General features: G+C 39.9%; 2 protein-coding genes across 7 annotated transcripts in view; one reads left to right on the top strand and one right to left on the bottom strand.

Moving 5' to 3' along the window:
• TTC7A (tetratricopeptide repeat domain 7A) overlaps positions 1 to 3,610 on the bottom strand; it is a 177,810-nt gene extending 174,200 nt beyond the window's left edge. The window contains exon 1 of one of the 2 annotated variants that reach the window (XM_034427621.3): positions 3,051 to 3,610. In XM_034427621.3, the coding sequence (XP_034283512.1) occupies positions 3,051 to 3,222 (172 nt within the window). In that variant the 5' untranslated portion in view covers positions 3,223 to 3,610. The remainder of the gene's footprint in view (positions 1 to 3,050) is intronic. The other variant, XM_034427623.3, reaches the window with a different exon arrangement.
• On the top strand, positions 3,070 to 15,124 carry MCFD2 (multiple coagulation factor deficiency 2, ER cargo receptor complex subunit). Of its 5 annotated transcripts, none has more exons than XM_034427627.3 (4): positions 3,070 to 3,195; positions 11,109 to 11,263; positions 12,789 to 12,948; positions 13,952 to 15,124. In XM_034427627.3, the coding sequence occupies exons 2-4, from the start codon at positions 11,112 to 11,114 to the stop codon at positions 14,081 to 14,083; spliced, it is 444 nt and encodes a 147-aa protein (XP_034283518.1). In that variant the 5' UTR covers positions 3,070 to 3,195; positions 11,109 to 11,111; the 3' UTR covers positions 14,084 to 15,124. The 5 variants fall into 5 exon arrangements, with proteins under 5 accessions (XP_034283518.1, XP_087739374.1, XP_034283516.1 ...); XM_087883248.1 differs by lacking the exon at positions 3,070 to 3,195 and adding an exon at positions 3,354 to 3,611; XM_034427625.3 differs by lacking the exon at positions 3,070 to 3,195 and adding an exon at positions 8,982 to 9,593.
• The last annotated feature ends 1,197 nt before the right edge of the window (positions 15,125 to 16,321 follow it).

The following is a 16,321-nucleotide window of genomic DNA, read 5'->3' as shown; positions in this document are numbered from 1 at the left end:
CTGAACACAAGTGGATTTACTTATCAATATGCATACATAAAACTGTACTCTAACTTAACCAGCATGTAGAACTGAATCAAAAATCTGTGCAATGTGACTTTCTATGCTTCTCCTCCCCCAAATCCTCATCTTCCAACCTCACAATCTACTCCAGAAAGTATTAAGCAAATACATTTTGAGAGGCATAACTGCCATGTGCCAGTCAAATCAAGATTAAACTATTTATCTCAATAGGCTGCACATTCATCTATTAATGGTCTTTAATTTCATATAGTATGTCTGCCCATATCCTGTTTGCCCATGGGGTCTTGTGACAGGTAAAATAATGAGATATTTATAATGGCAGAAAATAAAACTAAAAGATAAAATGTTAATAAAACATTCAAGCCTTAAACAGCAACTAATCATAAGCATGTTCTGAGTTCAAAAACAGCATCTACTAGGTGTGTGCAGGGGGAATATCAAAAAATCAAGAGGATGATTGCCACTGCATTATTGATGCTCTTTTTAAACGCATCTTTTTTATAAAAAAAACTATATGGTTAATACTGCATAACAATTTAATATTGAGTATGCCTTGTTTCAACCAGCTATCTGAGCAGAACCCCACTGAAAACAGCACAAATTTTTCTCAACAAAAATATGGATAATTTTACTCTTGGGCTCTTATTTATGCTTTGCCTCAGATTTTATAAGAGCGACTGCATTGGATATAATGTAAACATGCAGAAAATATGATCTATTACTGGAAAGGACAACAAAGCTTTAACCATGTGATTATATGAGCTCAAACTCCATTTAATATTACAGAAGCATTTTACTGTATTATTTTGACTCTCTAAAGTAGAATATATTCCCCAAAAAACAGCAAAGCTTTCTCATATTCTCCTCCTTTTTTTTAAAAAAAAAATTGATGTTGCTTTTCTTTTCTCTCCACTTATTTTGTCTCTCATCACCCCTACCCACTCACTGCCACACTTTCTTTTCCCTGGAACAATTGCATATGCAAAACTGATTGAGGAAAATATACATGCTGATAGTGCAACAAGCATGCATTTATGCTTTTGGGTGGAGTCCACAAATTAACTTGAAATTAGTGACACAGCCCCTCTACAGACACAAAATGGCTGTGGTTTGAGGAAAAGGTTTCAAAGTGGGGGGAGGGACATCCAAGCTGCTGGTGGGTTCATTCCTCCTTCTATGTTTCACAGACAGTTTTATTTTCTACTGAAAGGTTTCTCTTTAAAATTGAAACTGTATTTTACTTAGCCTCTATCTACATCTTGCTCCATCCCCTCCCCCCCGCCAAGAATGCTGTTAAAGTTCTCCAAGCCAATACGTGCCTGAAATAGTGAGCCACAAGTCCCAAGATTTTATTTATTTATTATTTATTAATTCAATTTATATGCTGCCTTTCTCAGGTGACTCAGGGCGGCTTACAATGCATAAAAAAAACCCCATTATAAAAACATTTAAAAATTAAAACATTAAAACCCATTCACACCATTCATGGCCGGGTCTCACAAGATCGCAACAGCGAGATCAATGGTCCCAGGCCTGCCGGAAAAACCAGGTCTTCACCGCTTTTCGGAAGGCCATTAGGGTGGGGATGGTCCAGACCTCAGGAGGTAACTGGTTCCAGAGAGCTGGGGCAGCCACAGAGAAGGCCCTCCACCAACCTTTTTTAGAAGCAGAGAAACCCTTCTTGCATTTTGCCCCCTCCACACTTATTCTAGCCTAAGACGTCCTAGTTGCCTTAATTATTTTATTTATTTATTTATTCAACATTTTTCACAGCCACCCAACTCCAAGGGATTCAGTGCTTCCAAAGCCAGTCATGGTGGCTGGCACAGACATAAAGAGCAGCCTGTTCTCAGAGGTCTTTCTTTTTGCCTTTTCCTGATGCTCATTCTGAGAGGCTGCTTTATCCTTCCAAAGGAGCGCGGATGGTCCGGCCTCACAGAATCAGGCCAGCTGCTCAATAAGGACACCTCTGCGGGCAGCGGGTCAGGAGAAAGGAGGAGGGAGCATTACCGCTCCACCACTGGGTTCCTAGATGTATGCGTGTGAGTGTGTGTGTCTGTGTGTCAGAATAAGACTGCTACTTCCGTCCTTAAAACTACAGTCATCTTCTACATATTAATTCAGAAGGAAGCGCTTGTGAGATCAATGAGATTTATTCCCAAGGAGTGTAAAATTCACTGGGTTCAATTAAACATCACCGGGGAGCGCACCGAGTATATTTCTCTTGAAGACAAGGTCACCCTAGAACTGATTCTCAACAAGGAGCATTGGAGTGTGGTAGAGCAGCCTCCTTTAAGGGCACCGGGCAAAGCTGAGAAAGAGGGAGAGGAAGCCGAGGGAGGCAAATTAGAGTAAAACCGGTACGGGGTGCGGTGGAAGGTGCATTGCCAAGCCTTGGTCCACACTATTTCAGAGTTTCTACTAACAAGCCATCGCTAAGCCGCAGGCATGGTTTCAAAAGTTGCCGGGTAGAGGATGGGGTGAAGGACTCACATGCCAATCAGCTCCCTCTTCCCCCCCCCCAAATAAACTGAATCTAAATACTTCTACACACACCACCCCCCAAAAAAGAGACGCTAAGAGAGACAAACCAACCACACACACACACACACACACACATACCCCATTAGAGCCAGCCTGTTAAGGATGCGGCTGAGGCAACCCCAGCCCCAGGGGTTGACGAAAAAAAAGAGAGGCTGGATTCGACGGATCATCTGGCAGCCCACCAGTAACTGACCGCGTGGGAATCTGTCGGAAGGCGCGCAGAGCCAGCTCGGGGGATGAGTTTATGGTTCGTGACATTGTGCGAACCCAGCACTTTTCAGCGGAGCAAGGAGACCCTGGGTCAAGGGAACTGGGGACGACAACAGGGCTGGGCAGGAAGGGGCGAGCGGGCTGACCCTTACAAGGACAGGCGGCCGCCCGCTTCCATAGGGTTTTTTTTTTTTTTTTTTTTGCGTTTTACGGAAGAGCAGGCGGTCACTGGGGAATCCCAACAGTTCAAGCGGCCGGCTTGACTGCCTTACCAGATTTTTGCGGTGCGGCTCCGGCTCCTTTTGCCCCCTTGTGCCGAGGGCTGGACGTCCGCGCCCTCATCTGCGCCACCATGGTGAGCTGCATCTCCCACTGGCAATCCGTCCTGCACCTCTCGATCGCCTCTTCCATTTTCAGGTGAAAATGCGAGCCTTTCGCAGCCATCTTTGCGTGGGTGGGTGCCTCATGTACAACAGGGAAGTCCCGGGCAGGCAGCAGGCAAGCAAACAGCAGCGCGCCTCGGGAAGCGCCGGGTTCCCCTCCCCTCCCTTCCCTTCTCTTCCCCTCCCCTAGCTAGCATGAGCGAGCTTTCAATTTCTCTTGTACACGCTGGGAAAGGGAAGCCCGGGTTTCTTCAACCTCTTGGTGCCAAAAAAAAAAAAAACCCACCCCTTTCAGATTAGTTACGACCATTCACCAGTTTGGCTCCGGCATTCCGACGGAAAATATTTGGTAACGTTTGGAAAACGCGCTGGGCTGAAGGAACAAAAGCGGGAAAGTGGTGCTGCAGTAGAAGAAGTGACTTCAACGACCTTCCGTCGGAAGCGCACACGGTCTGTTTACTGCTGTATTTGTAGGCCTCTACTACAAATCAGGATCAGTAGTTAAAGGAAGTCGTTATTTTTCCTCTATTCGCTTTCCAGATAAGTACTAGGCACTTTGAGTACAAGGCATGGTCTGGAAGTTAAGGGTTAGAGGGAAGAAGTACAGTTGCCAGGGTATGTTACCAGAAGGGCTTCCTTTGCTATGTGCTCTGGTTCCTTGGGTCTTATTCTTCCAAAAAAAAAATTTTTTCTACACCTCCAACTTCCTTTTCTAATGTTAGCTGTGCTTGATCAGTCAGAGATCTCTTATCAACCTTGGGGACTCTGAGCTTCAAAATGACACAATAATGTTTTTTTAAAAAATATTTCTTTAATTCCACTATTATTTTTTATGAATAATTCATGGCAGCAAACATACCTAATTCAGTTTCCTCCTCTCATTTTCTCCACAACAACCCCGTGAGGTAGGTTGGCCTGAGAGAGAGTGACAATCCCAGCTGACTTTCATGCCTAAAGTGGAAGTAGAACTCACACTTTCTTGGTTTCCAGCCTGGTGCCTTAACCACTAGACCACACAGACACTAGTGCAGGGGTCTCCGACCTTAGCAACTTTAAGACATGTGGGCTTCAACTCCCAAAATTCTGGGAGTTGAAGTCCACAGGTCTTAAAGTTGCCAAGGTTGGAGACCCCTGCACTGGTGTTTATTAACTTAGGTTTAGCATGTCATATCCTTTAGCCAATAGGTATGTGTGTCAGGATTTACATTTATGGGAAATTAAAATTCACAAATATAAGCTTATAGTTGTTTCTTTTGAAGAAGAAATGGGGCTTCATTTGTTTAAAGGAGTTGGGAAATATGAAACATTCCATCGGGAAGGCATATTCCATTTGATTTAATGGCTATCTTCTACATTCAGTCATATATAACCCATTTTTAAGAACATTTTTACATGTAAAATTGGCTTTAATTTAGTTTTTAAATAATACAAATTATCAGTTTACATGTGTATGTGTATTTATTTCTTATACTTATATGCCGCCCTTCTCCCAAAAGACTCGGGGCGGCTCACAGAAATTAAAACAACGAAAACAATAAAAATAGCTACAAAAACAATCAATTAAAATCTCCCAATTAAAATCACCCATCAGATCAGCAAATTTGTTGGAAAAGCCATGTCTTCAGGTCACGGCGGAAAGAGCGGAGGTCAGGGGCCGTCCGGACCCCCGTAGGTAACCCATTCCAGAGGGTCAGTGCGCCCACAGAGAACGCCCTCATCCTGGGCGCCACCAGCCGACATTGTCTGGCCGATGTGTACAATGACAATAAAGTTATTTATTATTATTATTGTGCTGTTGATAATTTCTGAGATTCTAGCATCAATCAAAATGAAATGTAACTTTTTTTCCCTCTTCTGAAGCATTAAAGGAAATAATCATTTGACACTTTTAAGGCATGGGCAAAGAATAACTGTTGATTACATTTCATTGGGAAGGGGCTAGAATGAATCTTTTGACTCCTGTTGACCATGAATGAAATTTGCCTGGAAACAATGTGGAAGTTTCTTTCCTTTGGAATATCTTTTTAATTTTCCAAATGAGCCTATAGATCTGGGATTTCCTTGTGACCAAGTACTAATTGAGAGTCAATTTGGTGTATTGCGGTGGGTGAAGAACCAGGCCAGAACTGGGAGATTATGAGTTCTAGTCCCACCTTAAGCACAAAGTCAACTAGGTGACTTTGGGCCAGTCACTCTCTCTCTCACCCCTAGGAAGGAGGCAATAGCAGGCCATTTCTGAAATATTGCCAAGAAAACTAAATAGACTTGTCTAGGGTTTTGCCATGAGTCAACATTGACTCAAAGGCACAAGATAAATAAATAAATATTAACCAGATTTTACTCTACTTAGCCTTTTATTTGACAATTCAACCGTCAGTTAAGCACTGTTAGTCATAAATCAGCTGCTTCTTTATTATTACATACAATCATCCTATAATGTCCTGCCATTTTAAATAAACCTGTTCATTACCTAGAGCAGTAATTCTAAAAGTATGATCTACAAAGCATCAGTGGTCAATAGAAGTCCCCATTTATGGGCCACATGTGCACAGCAATCCACTGGCAAGAACTGTTTGCCTCCTAAGCCCTATGCACACTGATAGCACATGTGTGGTCTGTCTTCCCTCTTGTGTGCTGAAAATTAGCTGTGCCATATTGAACTGAGATCTGAATGGCTAGGAAAGCAGCCACTTTCTAATGATTCTATGCAACCTGTTTGTTTACTCATTTATTGATGTACATACAGGTCTAACAGGTCACTTGAAAGAGGTGCCAATCTACTGCTTAAAAGATTGTGGTGTAACTATTATTGCTAAAGTAGTTCCATGATCTCCAGAGGCTGTAACCAGAAACCAAATGATTGAACTCCCTGCCCTACCCACCTGCCTCCTCCCATTCTTGCTCCAGTCTGCGGTGGAGGACCATTTGGTCCTGACAGCAAGAAAATGTATCAATTACAGCATCTTAAATTGACCCACAATAAATATTTAGGATGCTACTGCTTATTAGCTACATTACCAAGCTTGTGCAGATAAAAGAATATTAACAGTGGTGAAATCCAATTTTTTTTATTACCGGTTCTGTGGGCATGGCTTGGAGGGCGTGGTGTGGTGTGGCTTGGTGGGTGTGGCAGGGGAAGGATATTGCAAAATCCCCATTCCCTCCCCACTCCTGGGGGAAGGATAGTGCAAAATCTCCATTCCCACCCCACTCTGAGGCCAGCCAGAGGTGGTATTTGCCGGTTTTCCAAACTACTCACCATTTCCACTACCGGTTCTCCAGAACCGGTCAGAACCTGCTGGATTTCACCCCTGAATATTATGGGTGAAAAGTATGGTATACTTTTGTACTGCCTCACAAATAGAGCAACATGTTCATACCGGTGTAATATAATAATGTTATATACATTATGCATATGGGAATGCATATATGTATATAACATTATATACATATATACATATCGGGCGGGTGCTGCACTGATGGAGGCTCATTCAATCTCATTTTACACATGTTGTGCTTTGATAATAAAGGTTTTATTTGATTTGAAGGAGAAAACATTGTCTGGATGTCCCCTAGGGGAAAGATACAGTTTGAATAGATCATTTTCTTTTTTTGTTCTGAACACATAACAGTTGAAATTGTCTGCATAGGATTTAAGTATAATAATAGTTTTCTTGATCTTAATTGCAAAGTTTAGACAAATCAATGTCTAATCTACAGCGTTCTGGCAACAAAACATCTTCCCATTGAATCAGCCCCTCCCGTTGATGTTTATGGACATCCAGCAGCTCTGTCTTGCTAGTTTGTGCTTGTTCCTCCCCATCCAGACCCTCACAACTTCCAGCTGCAATTTCAAGATACTATAGCTCCTAGCTGATATGTCACCACCGACCAATATGTGACTTCATATATTGTAGCTTCATATAGATATTAAATAATGTGGGAGAGGTCTACCCCCTATGGCATCCCTCAGCTGCAGCAGCTGAGGCTTGATGGCTCATCCCCTATCGCTGGAACTATGGGCTCAGAAGAGCAGAATCATCATGAAATGATACCTCTCACTTCCAAACCATGCAGGCAATTCCAAAAGTATACCATGATTAATGGTAATTAAGATGTCAAGTAAGACTCAGGGGGTCCATTTCCTCCATGTACTGTACCATAATCACATAGAAACACTAAATAATGCATCTTCTCTAGAATCCTCTGGTTGAAATACTGGCACCTTTGCAGATCAAAAGGGGAAGGCTGAAGACAAAGCAAATTTGACAAATGCAACCGGTTCAGAGAAGACTTCTTCACAGAGAGGTTGCACTAGTACCTCTTTCAAGATGGCTGATATAGGCTCTTTCTCATCAAAGATTCATTTATGCCAAGAGTGTCAAACTCAATTTCATTGAGAGCCGCATCAGCCTTGGGGCGCCAGGTGGCCGTGGCCGGGCTGGAGTGGTCGTGGCCGGGCTGGCCTCCTGCAACCCTCTGCTCCATTTTTGCTGGCACAGGGCTGCAGGGCGCTGTCCCATCTGAAAACAGAGCCTGGGATGGCCACTCGCAGTCCTTCCAAGCTCCATTTTCACTGGCAGAGGCACCGCAGGCCAATCTTTCACTGTTTCCAGGACAGCCCCACAGGCCAGATCTAAGCACCCCTTCAGTTTGACACCCCTGATTTATGCCCTATTAGTATGCTTGTCACAGACGCCAGGAGGAGCATGGGTTCAACCCACAAATGACAAGTTCATGGACTCTGCATTTCCTCAGATTCTACAAATGCAAACAAAGCAAGGAGTCATGCAAAGTATCTCCTAGCTCATCTCGCTTGATTTTGGCCAACTGTTTTCCAAACCAAAGCAGACAGAAGGAACTTTATCCTTGAGGAAAGCCATAAAACAATCTGGTAGCCAATAGTCTCTTGCCCCACTTGTCCTTGCATATAGAGGATGTATTTTGAACAAAAATATAGGACAGGGATTCACAGGTTCAGTAATCAGGGGAAAAAAACCTTTGCCATTCTTATTGTCACAGAATAGGCTCAAATACAAATTCATTAAAATATGAATGTGATTTGGAACTCTGTATAAACTATTGTAATGTATTGATTTAAGAACTATGGATTAATCAAGCACGGGCATAGCAAAAACGATGTGTTTGCTACAATGGAAAGACTACCATTCCATATTTGTAATCAAAACGTCACCGTATTGATCAAATGGAAAGATTAATATTCCATAGGGTCAAGTTTTGTATAAAAACTGAACTGGTATAACAATATGCTTCTTTCTTCTTTTCATCTGTTAATATTTGTGTTCCTTTTTTTCTACTTGTTTTCCATCTTTATATGTTAGGGCCCTAAAATGAATGCAGTTAATATTTTGAAAATGAGCAGGGATACCAGAGGAGGGCTGCAAAAAAAATCAGAACCACCATCAGAGCGCAGCAAAAAAGCCGGGAAAACGAATTATTTGCTTTCGGGTTTTGTTTGGTTTTTTTCCCTGCACTGTTGCTGCGGTCCTCGTATCATCGCTCTTTTGTCTACCTGGGGTAAATTTCACAACAAACCAGATCTTGCACCCAGCTCATAAATACTATACTATTAATTCAGCGTTTCCCATCTGGAGCTTCAGTGCCGTTGCCTCTCAGTAAAGAACCAGGCTGAGCAAAAAGATTTCCCACTGCGAGAAATCGAAGCAATCTTAATTCACAAGAAGAGCAACAGCGCGGAAACCCAAGTACAGTTCGCTGAAGGAGGCGTCATTAGCGCAGCCCTAGCAATTGGCTAGGAAATTCTTCCCTATGACGACTACCAAAAAAAAACTGCCCGGCGTATCAGCGCACGCGGGCGGGGACCAGAGGCTCTCCCTCCGAAAGCTCCCTCTTGTCTAGACTGAGGGGAATAAAGCCACGTCATAAAACGAGAGGGGGCGTGGTCTCTGCGGACATACCTGATTCCTTACGCGCACACCCCTTCGGGGGGGGGGGGGGAGTGGTGTGTGTTTTTTTTTCTCACCACACGTAAAATATCAAAGAAAGTAGCCAATCGCCGAGGAGGAGGCGTGGAACTATTGACGTATTGAAGGTCAGAGGTGGCATGAATGGTGGGGAATGGTGGCCGAGAAGGCTCAGTTCTGTGAGTGTTGCTGCTCTTCCCGGCCGGATAGTGTCATCTTAAGGGCAGAATTGCTGGGAAGAGGTGCGGGGGCGCAGGTGTTTCGGGACGAGCGTCGTAGCCGGGATCTCACGGGGGCCAGAAGACGGTGGCTGCCTTGTGCCGGCGGGGGTCTGTATGCCGCCTACTTTCCCGTCCGGTCCTAATCTCACCGTTGCTTGCAAGTCAAGCAGTTGGAGCCGTTAATCATCTTCTGGTAGTGGGGAGATCCTTCGAAGGGCTAATCCTGCAGTCCTCCTTACAGTTGCCTGAGGTTAATTTTGGAACAGGTATACACACAACTTCGTGGCTGCAAGTTGCAGCCGCAGTTAAATAGCATTTGAAGGAGGGTTTATTTATTTTCAGTTGGAAAAGGGGACAGAATATTCTTTCTAATGTTGGGCAAAAAGTTATAAACAACATTTTTCAAGCACTCCCGGAATACGTTGCTGTTTTGTTTTGTTTTTTACAGTCTGCTCATTCGAATACGTCCAGCTGCTTGATTTTATGTGGTGTTACATTATCTCGGGAAATTTGCAAGGTGCATTGAGATGACGATTTGCCTTAGAAAGCTGAGACATAAATGCTTGATACTGCGAAGTTTTAAAATGAGGCAGGTCCCTTGCTTAAGATGAAGTTCCTTTTCTTGTCTTGAATTCCTAGAATGACAGAATAGGAGAATGATAATAATAAGCAATAATAACTGCTTAAGAGTTCGCCCAGTTGGTTAAAAAACAGCTTTCCATTTAGTGCCTCTTAATATTGGTAGTGGTATTATCATTTATTATTTTGTTATGTTATTGTATCAAATGGTATCTGAATTCTAACATTTATTTGGAGGAATGTAAGTTCAAACATTCTTGAAGTCAATATGGATACTTTTTCATAATACATAGTTCTGTCTGCTTCCAAGATTGATATCGTATTTGCCATTCAGCTTTTGCAGAGGCTCTAGGAAAAAGCTTTACAAATGCAACATTGTGTTATGTCTAGTAAAACTGGATACTTTTTCATAATATTATGGTAAAGGTCTAATTGTTTGCAAGATTGGTAACATTTAGTTAACAGTTGTTTGAGAGGCTCAGGGAATAAGGTTTACAACTACAGTATGGTGTTATGTTCAGTTAAACTCTTACATATAAGGAAACTGATTGCAAAATTTGTCTCATATAGTTGCAAGATAAAGTCAATGAATTAGCTGTTTTAGAAAATTGTTGTGATTCCAAACTTAAAGGTTTATTGACATGACTTCCAAAAGTACAACTCAAAGTTCAGTACATAGCGATATTGTTTGATAGGTAGAGATGGCTGGTGCATATTCAATAGGTGGGGTTGAGTAGAAAAAAAAATAGTTGTACTTGGTTTCATCTTAAGAGTTATGAAATAATTGCATCAGCCAAATGTACACGTAATGTTAAAAAGTCATATGTGGCGGAGTAATTTGTTGTAGCTATTCATCTATCTTTAGTTTATTTGTTTAAAGGCATTATTGTACCTATTTTAAAAATTTCTGGCCACATTAAATTGTAATATATGTGAATAAGAATGACAATAACTTGAAATACCTAGTATTTCAACCTATTATTCTTATTCACATATAAAAAAGGAAAAATGAAATATAAAGTTTTGAGGTGCATTTTTGGTGCTTATGGTAAGGATGTATAGTGTTCCTTTCTTGTAGAAGCAGTGGAGTTTATGCTTGAGAGATTTAGACCATCATAAAAGCAGTGTTTGAAGATATGCAGCAGACTTAATTTTATGTTTAAAGTATTACATTATAAATTGTATTATAATTTTTTTTCTAGAATATGGCTGTTATGGTACATCCAAGGATTCATAGCATAGATTTTCTCTGCTGTATTATCCTTGCTACCTCCATTATCTCTTTAGCAGAGGATCACATGGATGGAAACCATCACCCTAACGTGCGTCTTGATAAGAACATGGTACAAGACAAAGAGTATGTGTTCCATAAATTGGCATTTTATATAATTCAGTTTTATCTCTTTATTCTTCCATTATAGATAGAGTTGTGAACTGCAGAGCAAGTACAGGCAATATATAATCTATGAATTAATGTGGAAATCTTTAAGGTTACAACTAATATACTTGAAAAGTTAACAACTGGAATTTAAGTGGACAGCTTTTTTAATGAGAGCTTCTTTGATGACAGAATTGCAGAACTCAAGGCCTGGTCATTAACAGAACAATTTAGTTTAGGCCTTTAGTTTTCTCCCTAAATTAAAGAACAATTTAACCAGATTTCAAAACGAATGGAAAGGGGCACTTAATTTTTTTTCATTCATTTTGAAATCTGGTTAAATTGTACTTTAATTTAGGCAGAAAACTAAAGGCCTTTTGGCTAACAGCAAGTGCAGTATCTGTACAGTTAGAATCATGAAAATTATTCTTAAAGAGTCAGCAGATGTATGTACATTTAACTTAGGCTATTCTTTTATCACTTTGGAGTTGTCTGGTCCAATTATTGCTTCAAGGAGTACGTACTTTGATTTTAAGAGCTGGATCTGGAATAAAACTCAATGCAGTCCTCATCTAGCGTCAGCTTATCCTCTTCAGCCTGAATGCTCACCAGATGTGCAGACCAACTCCCAGAGTTCTAGTATGGTTAATGCTGGGAATTTTGGGACCTGAAGTCTACTTCTTTAGAATGCTAAAACATTAATGAAGTTGTCACTTTGGAGTGCAACAGGTATGAAAAAGGGAAATACCAGGCTAGGAAAAAGACTGGAAATAAAAATGTCAGCATTGTAATTATCTTACCCATATCTATGATATGGAATACTGTGTACAATTTTGGTCTTTGCATTTGAGAAAGGGCACAATAACTCTAGAGAAAGAGAAGCAGAAAGCCCTGAGGAATTTTTTTCTAGATTTTTGAGGACTCCTTAGGGAAAAAAAGACTATTGAGGGAATTAAGGTGTATAAAATAATGAATGGGAGAGAAAATGGAGGGGGAGTGTTTTCTAGTGAAGGGATTACTCAGTGAAGCTGATAGAAAAGTTTAAAACAAAGGGAAATCCTTCACATACTACATAATTAACTAATTGAATTCATTACACCACACGTTGATAGCCATTAACTTAATTAGCTTGAAAAAGGGATTGCATATATATTCATAGAATACATTTCTGTCAAAATCTATTCTTCAAGACCAACATTATCCCCAAGTATGCCTTGAGTTGCAAAGGAATAATGGGAGGGAAAAATCTCAATATTTTCTGCTTGTGAACACTCCTGAGAGTGGATTAAGATGGGTGTTGCCCCAATCTAGTAGGACAGTTCTTATGTTCTTAGAATAAATACTGCACTTTATGCACAATGAGGTATGACTCACTGTGTTGCATAATTGAGGCAATTGTGTCTTATTAAATAACGTTGAAACTGGACAAGCACAATATGTTGAATTATCTTGTTGTGTGTATCTGTATGGAAGTTTTGACAGCTGCTGTGTATTTATCTTATAGCCACATCATGGAACATTTAGATGGTGTCGTTGACAAACCAGAAGCTGAGATGTCACCACAAGAATTGCAGCTTCATTATTTCAAAATGCATGATTACGATGGTAACAACTTGCTTGATGGTCTTGAACTTGCCACTGCAATATCACATGTACACAGACAGGTACGTATTAGTTTGTCTGAACAGGGAATTTGATGGGCCTCTCAGCAGTCCTTGGAAAAATGTACTATTTGTGTATTTCATATAGATAGGAAGGTAGGTAGGTAGGTAGGTAGGTAAGTAGATAGATAGATGATAGATAGATAGATAGATAGATAGATAGATAGATAGATAGATAGATAGATAGATACTGTAGATAGATAGATAGATAGATAGATAGATAGATAGATAGATAGATAGATAGATAGATAGATAGATAGATAGATTGACATGTTATTAAATACTGCTTAAGTATATATTAATATATTTTTGGCATTGTGTTTAGGGAAGACTTTTCTCTAGCAGAACTAAGAGTTTTATAAATTGGAAAACTTTGAAATAGCTTTAAGAAACTATTTAAAAAGCTTTAAGAAGCTTTATGAGCAAAAAAAAAAACCATAGCATTATTCTGAGAAAATTAAAATTAAATACAGGTAGTCCTCACCTTACGACCACAAATGTGACCAAAATTTCTGTTGCTAAGCAAGGCAGTTGTTAAGTGAGATTTGCCCCGCTTTGTGATCTTTTTTGCCACAGTTGTTAAGCGACTTGCTGCAGTTGTTAAGTGAATTGTGTGGTCCTTAAGCGAATCTGTTTTTCCCCATTGATTTCAGAAACCAGCTGGGAAAGTTATAAATGGTGATCACATGACCCCAGGATAGTGTAACTTTGATCACATTTGCCAAGTGTCTGAATTTTGATCATGTGTCCATGGGGATGCTGCACCAGTCATGTGAAAACTGGTCAAAGGTCACTTGTTTCAATACCATTGTAACTTCAAATAGTCACTAAATGAATGGTTATACATTGAGGATTACCCGTAGAGAACTGTACCTTCTGAGTTTTGATTTGCCAGACCCATTCAAACCTTTCACTCTCTAGCAATATAATTATCAAGAAGCAAGTACTAAAGAGAGGCTCCAAGCCAACTCCTTGGTAGAACTCATCTGTTGTTTTTCCTTTCTAGGGTGATGGCGAACACGTTCAGACAATAAAAGAAGATGAACTAATTAACTTGATAGATGGTGTTTTGCGCGATGATGATAAGAATAATGATGGATATATTGACTATGCTGAATTTGCCAAGTCAATGGAATAAGAACTATCTTCAGTTTTCATGTGCCCAGTTCAATGTGATTCTTATTATAAATAAGTAGGTGTGTTCTGCCTTTGAGCTGCGAAGTTAATAGTAGGCTGGTACATGTCGCCATTGGAATGGCTATACTTGTATGTGTTACATATTGGGAAGTAAAAATAATGGAATGTAATGGAAACTGTTGTCTGCTGTGATATGGATAACAAACCCACATTGAGCAATATAATGCTTTGCCCTTGTCAGCAGATTATTTGGCAGTCGTCAGCCATTTGCCTTATAAGGCAAAACCTATACTTTAATCAATATTTATATGTGTGTTTTTTTCACTCTCCCTACAGACTTAAGTAGATAGGAAACCAGAAAAAGTTACCATTCTTTGAGTATATGTAGAAGATAATAAAAAAGTGAAGTACTAAGTGAAATATTCATTAAAATCATTGTGAACATAAATGTGTGTCTCGGTGGTCTTCCCTTGTATCAGTATTTGTTTGCATTTTAATCTACCCATTTGGGTATATTTGTTAACGGTATTTCTGAAAATGTAGATTAAATGCCAGTGTTCACCTGTATCCTTTACCAAAACCTGTACCAATACTAGCTAACTAAATTTTTGTAACCGTAAGGGGAAAAAGCTGCCTTGTTAAGATTTCTACCCGTGTACCTTAACACCAATTCTTAGTGTTAAGTATGAATGATTATTTTGTCTTAAAATTAACTCTTTGAAGAGAGTAGTTAAATACTTGAATGGTTTACTTATTTAAAAAGATTCTGGAGCTTTCAGCAATCTTTGGTCCTATACCATTCCGTAATACCCTGTAGATTTAAAATAATGTAACTCTCTATATATCTGCCTCATTTTATAAATTTAATTGGTTAAATAATATGTACATTCCAAACTGTTGTATTTCACAAGATGAAAACTCATAGGGCATTCTCGAAATTGTATAGAGATCTATTTTCTGTAAAGAAATATTCTTATATTCTGTAATAATTGCATTTTGTTAATTATGTAATAAAATCTATCATATGATTGCAACATCTAAATTACATGATGGGACAGACTTTTGTTTTTTATTTATGCTAAAAAAATCTTCACAAGATATGATATTTCGGGTTTAGAAAAATACAGGCATCTTGCAATATATTTTATCTTGGTTTAATGAGTTTTGCAATTCCAACAAGCTAAGCTGGGTTTGTACTGCAGTTTTGATTTACTGCTTAGCATGTGTGAGCCTTTCCAGGTTTTTCTCATTCAATGAAATGTGGTAAATGAAGCAATAACATAGCCCAATGCAGAGGTGTCTACAAGGAGATCAAACAGGCAAGATGATGTTCACACCAGGGCAATCCAAGCCCCACATGTTTCAGTGTACAAAGAAGTATGGCCTCTATTTCTTGTTTCTGGATGTATGTGATGGATCTTTTATCATTTTCCCCACAATACATTATTTTGTTGATACAATGCATTCCTGTTGTGTTTTTCTACAATTTGTGGCAGGAAATACAGGAGAACTGTATTATGAATCTTAATATTGGCTTTATGTAGTTTAAAATAAAGACATTACTCCCAAATCCCACTCTGAAATCATAAATCCACCCATTTTGTGTGATTGCCTCATCCATTTTGTGCAATTGCTCCATCCATTGCAGCCCTCAGCTCCTCTAAAATGTTTGGGGTGGTGCTCACCCCACAAAAAAGATGCACAGCCATGATTTCAAGTAAGGGTGAGCAATTATTTTTCTATATAGGGGCCCAGGACAATTCCAGGTCATTTGTAGAAGAGGCTAAAACTAGCAGCCCTTCTTGCCCATTGGACTTTCAGATCAGGGTCAAGAGTTTTCTTGTCAGAGGTCTGAACTAATTGTTTGTAGAAGACTTTCGAAATTAGGCCAAGGACCATAGATCACTGAAGCTTGGGAAGGCAGTAGGACTACTGTATGTTCAAGTAGCTGTTTTAAAAAACGAATGCAGAAAAGGAATGAAGTAACTTTTTGCTTATTTTGCAATTACGTGGGGCTCTCTATTCTGATTTAGCATCTGCATGAAGCCACTGGATGAAGTCATCTGTAAGCATGGAGTTAAGTATCATTAGTTTGCTGATAACACTCAATTACATGTTTTTTACTTTGAGCCAACCAAGTGAAGTTACAGGTGTTTAGGAAAGGTATAAACACCAAGGATGTAGGCCAGGGATGTCAAACGCATGTCGTCACAGCGGCATCACATAACGTATCGGGGAC

This window comes from Pantherophis guttatus, chromosome 1 (assembly GCF_059756535.1).
Source record: "Pantherophis guttatus breed Tessera chromosome 1, ASM5975653v1, whole genome shotgun sequence".
In the NCBI taxonomy this organism is placed as follows: domain Eukaryota; kingdom Metazoa; phylum Chordata; class Lepidosauria; order Squamata; family Colubridae; genus Pantherophis; species Pantherophis guttatus.
The sequence above is the reverse complement of the archived record's forward strand: the minus strand, read 5'-3'. Positions and strand labels throughout refer to the sequence as shown.

Coding starts and splice junctions, on each gene's coding strand:
- MCFD2 (XM_034427624.3), top strand. CDS start 9,247: ATGAATGGTGGGGAATGGTGGCCGAGAAGGCTCAGTTCT. Junction 9,286..11,108: donor GGCCGAGAAGGCTCAGTTCT/GTGAGTGTTGCT, acceptor TTTTTTTTCTAG/AATATGGCTGTTATGGTACA. Junction 12,949..13,951: donor TATCACATGTACACAGACAG/GTACGTATTAGT, acceptor TTTCCTTTCTAG/GGTGATGGCGAACACGTTCA.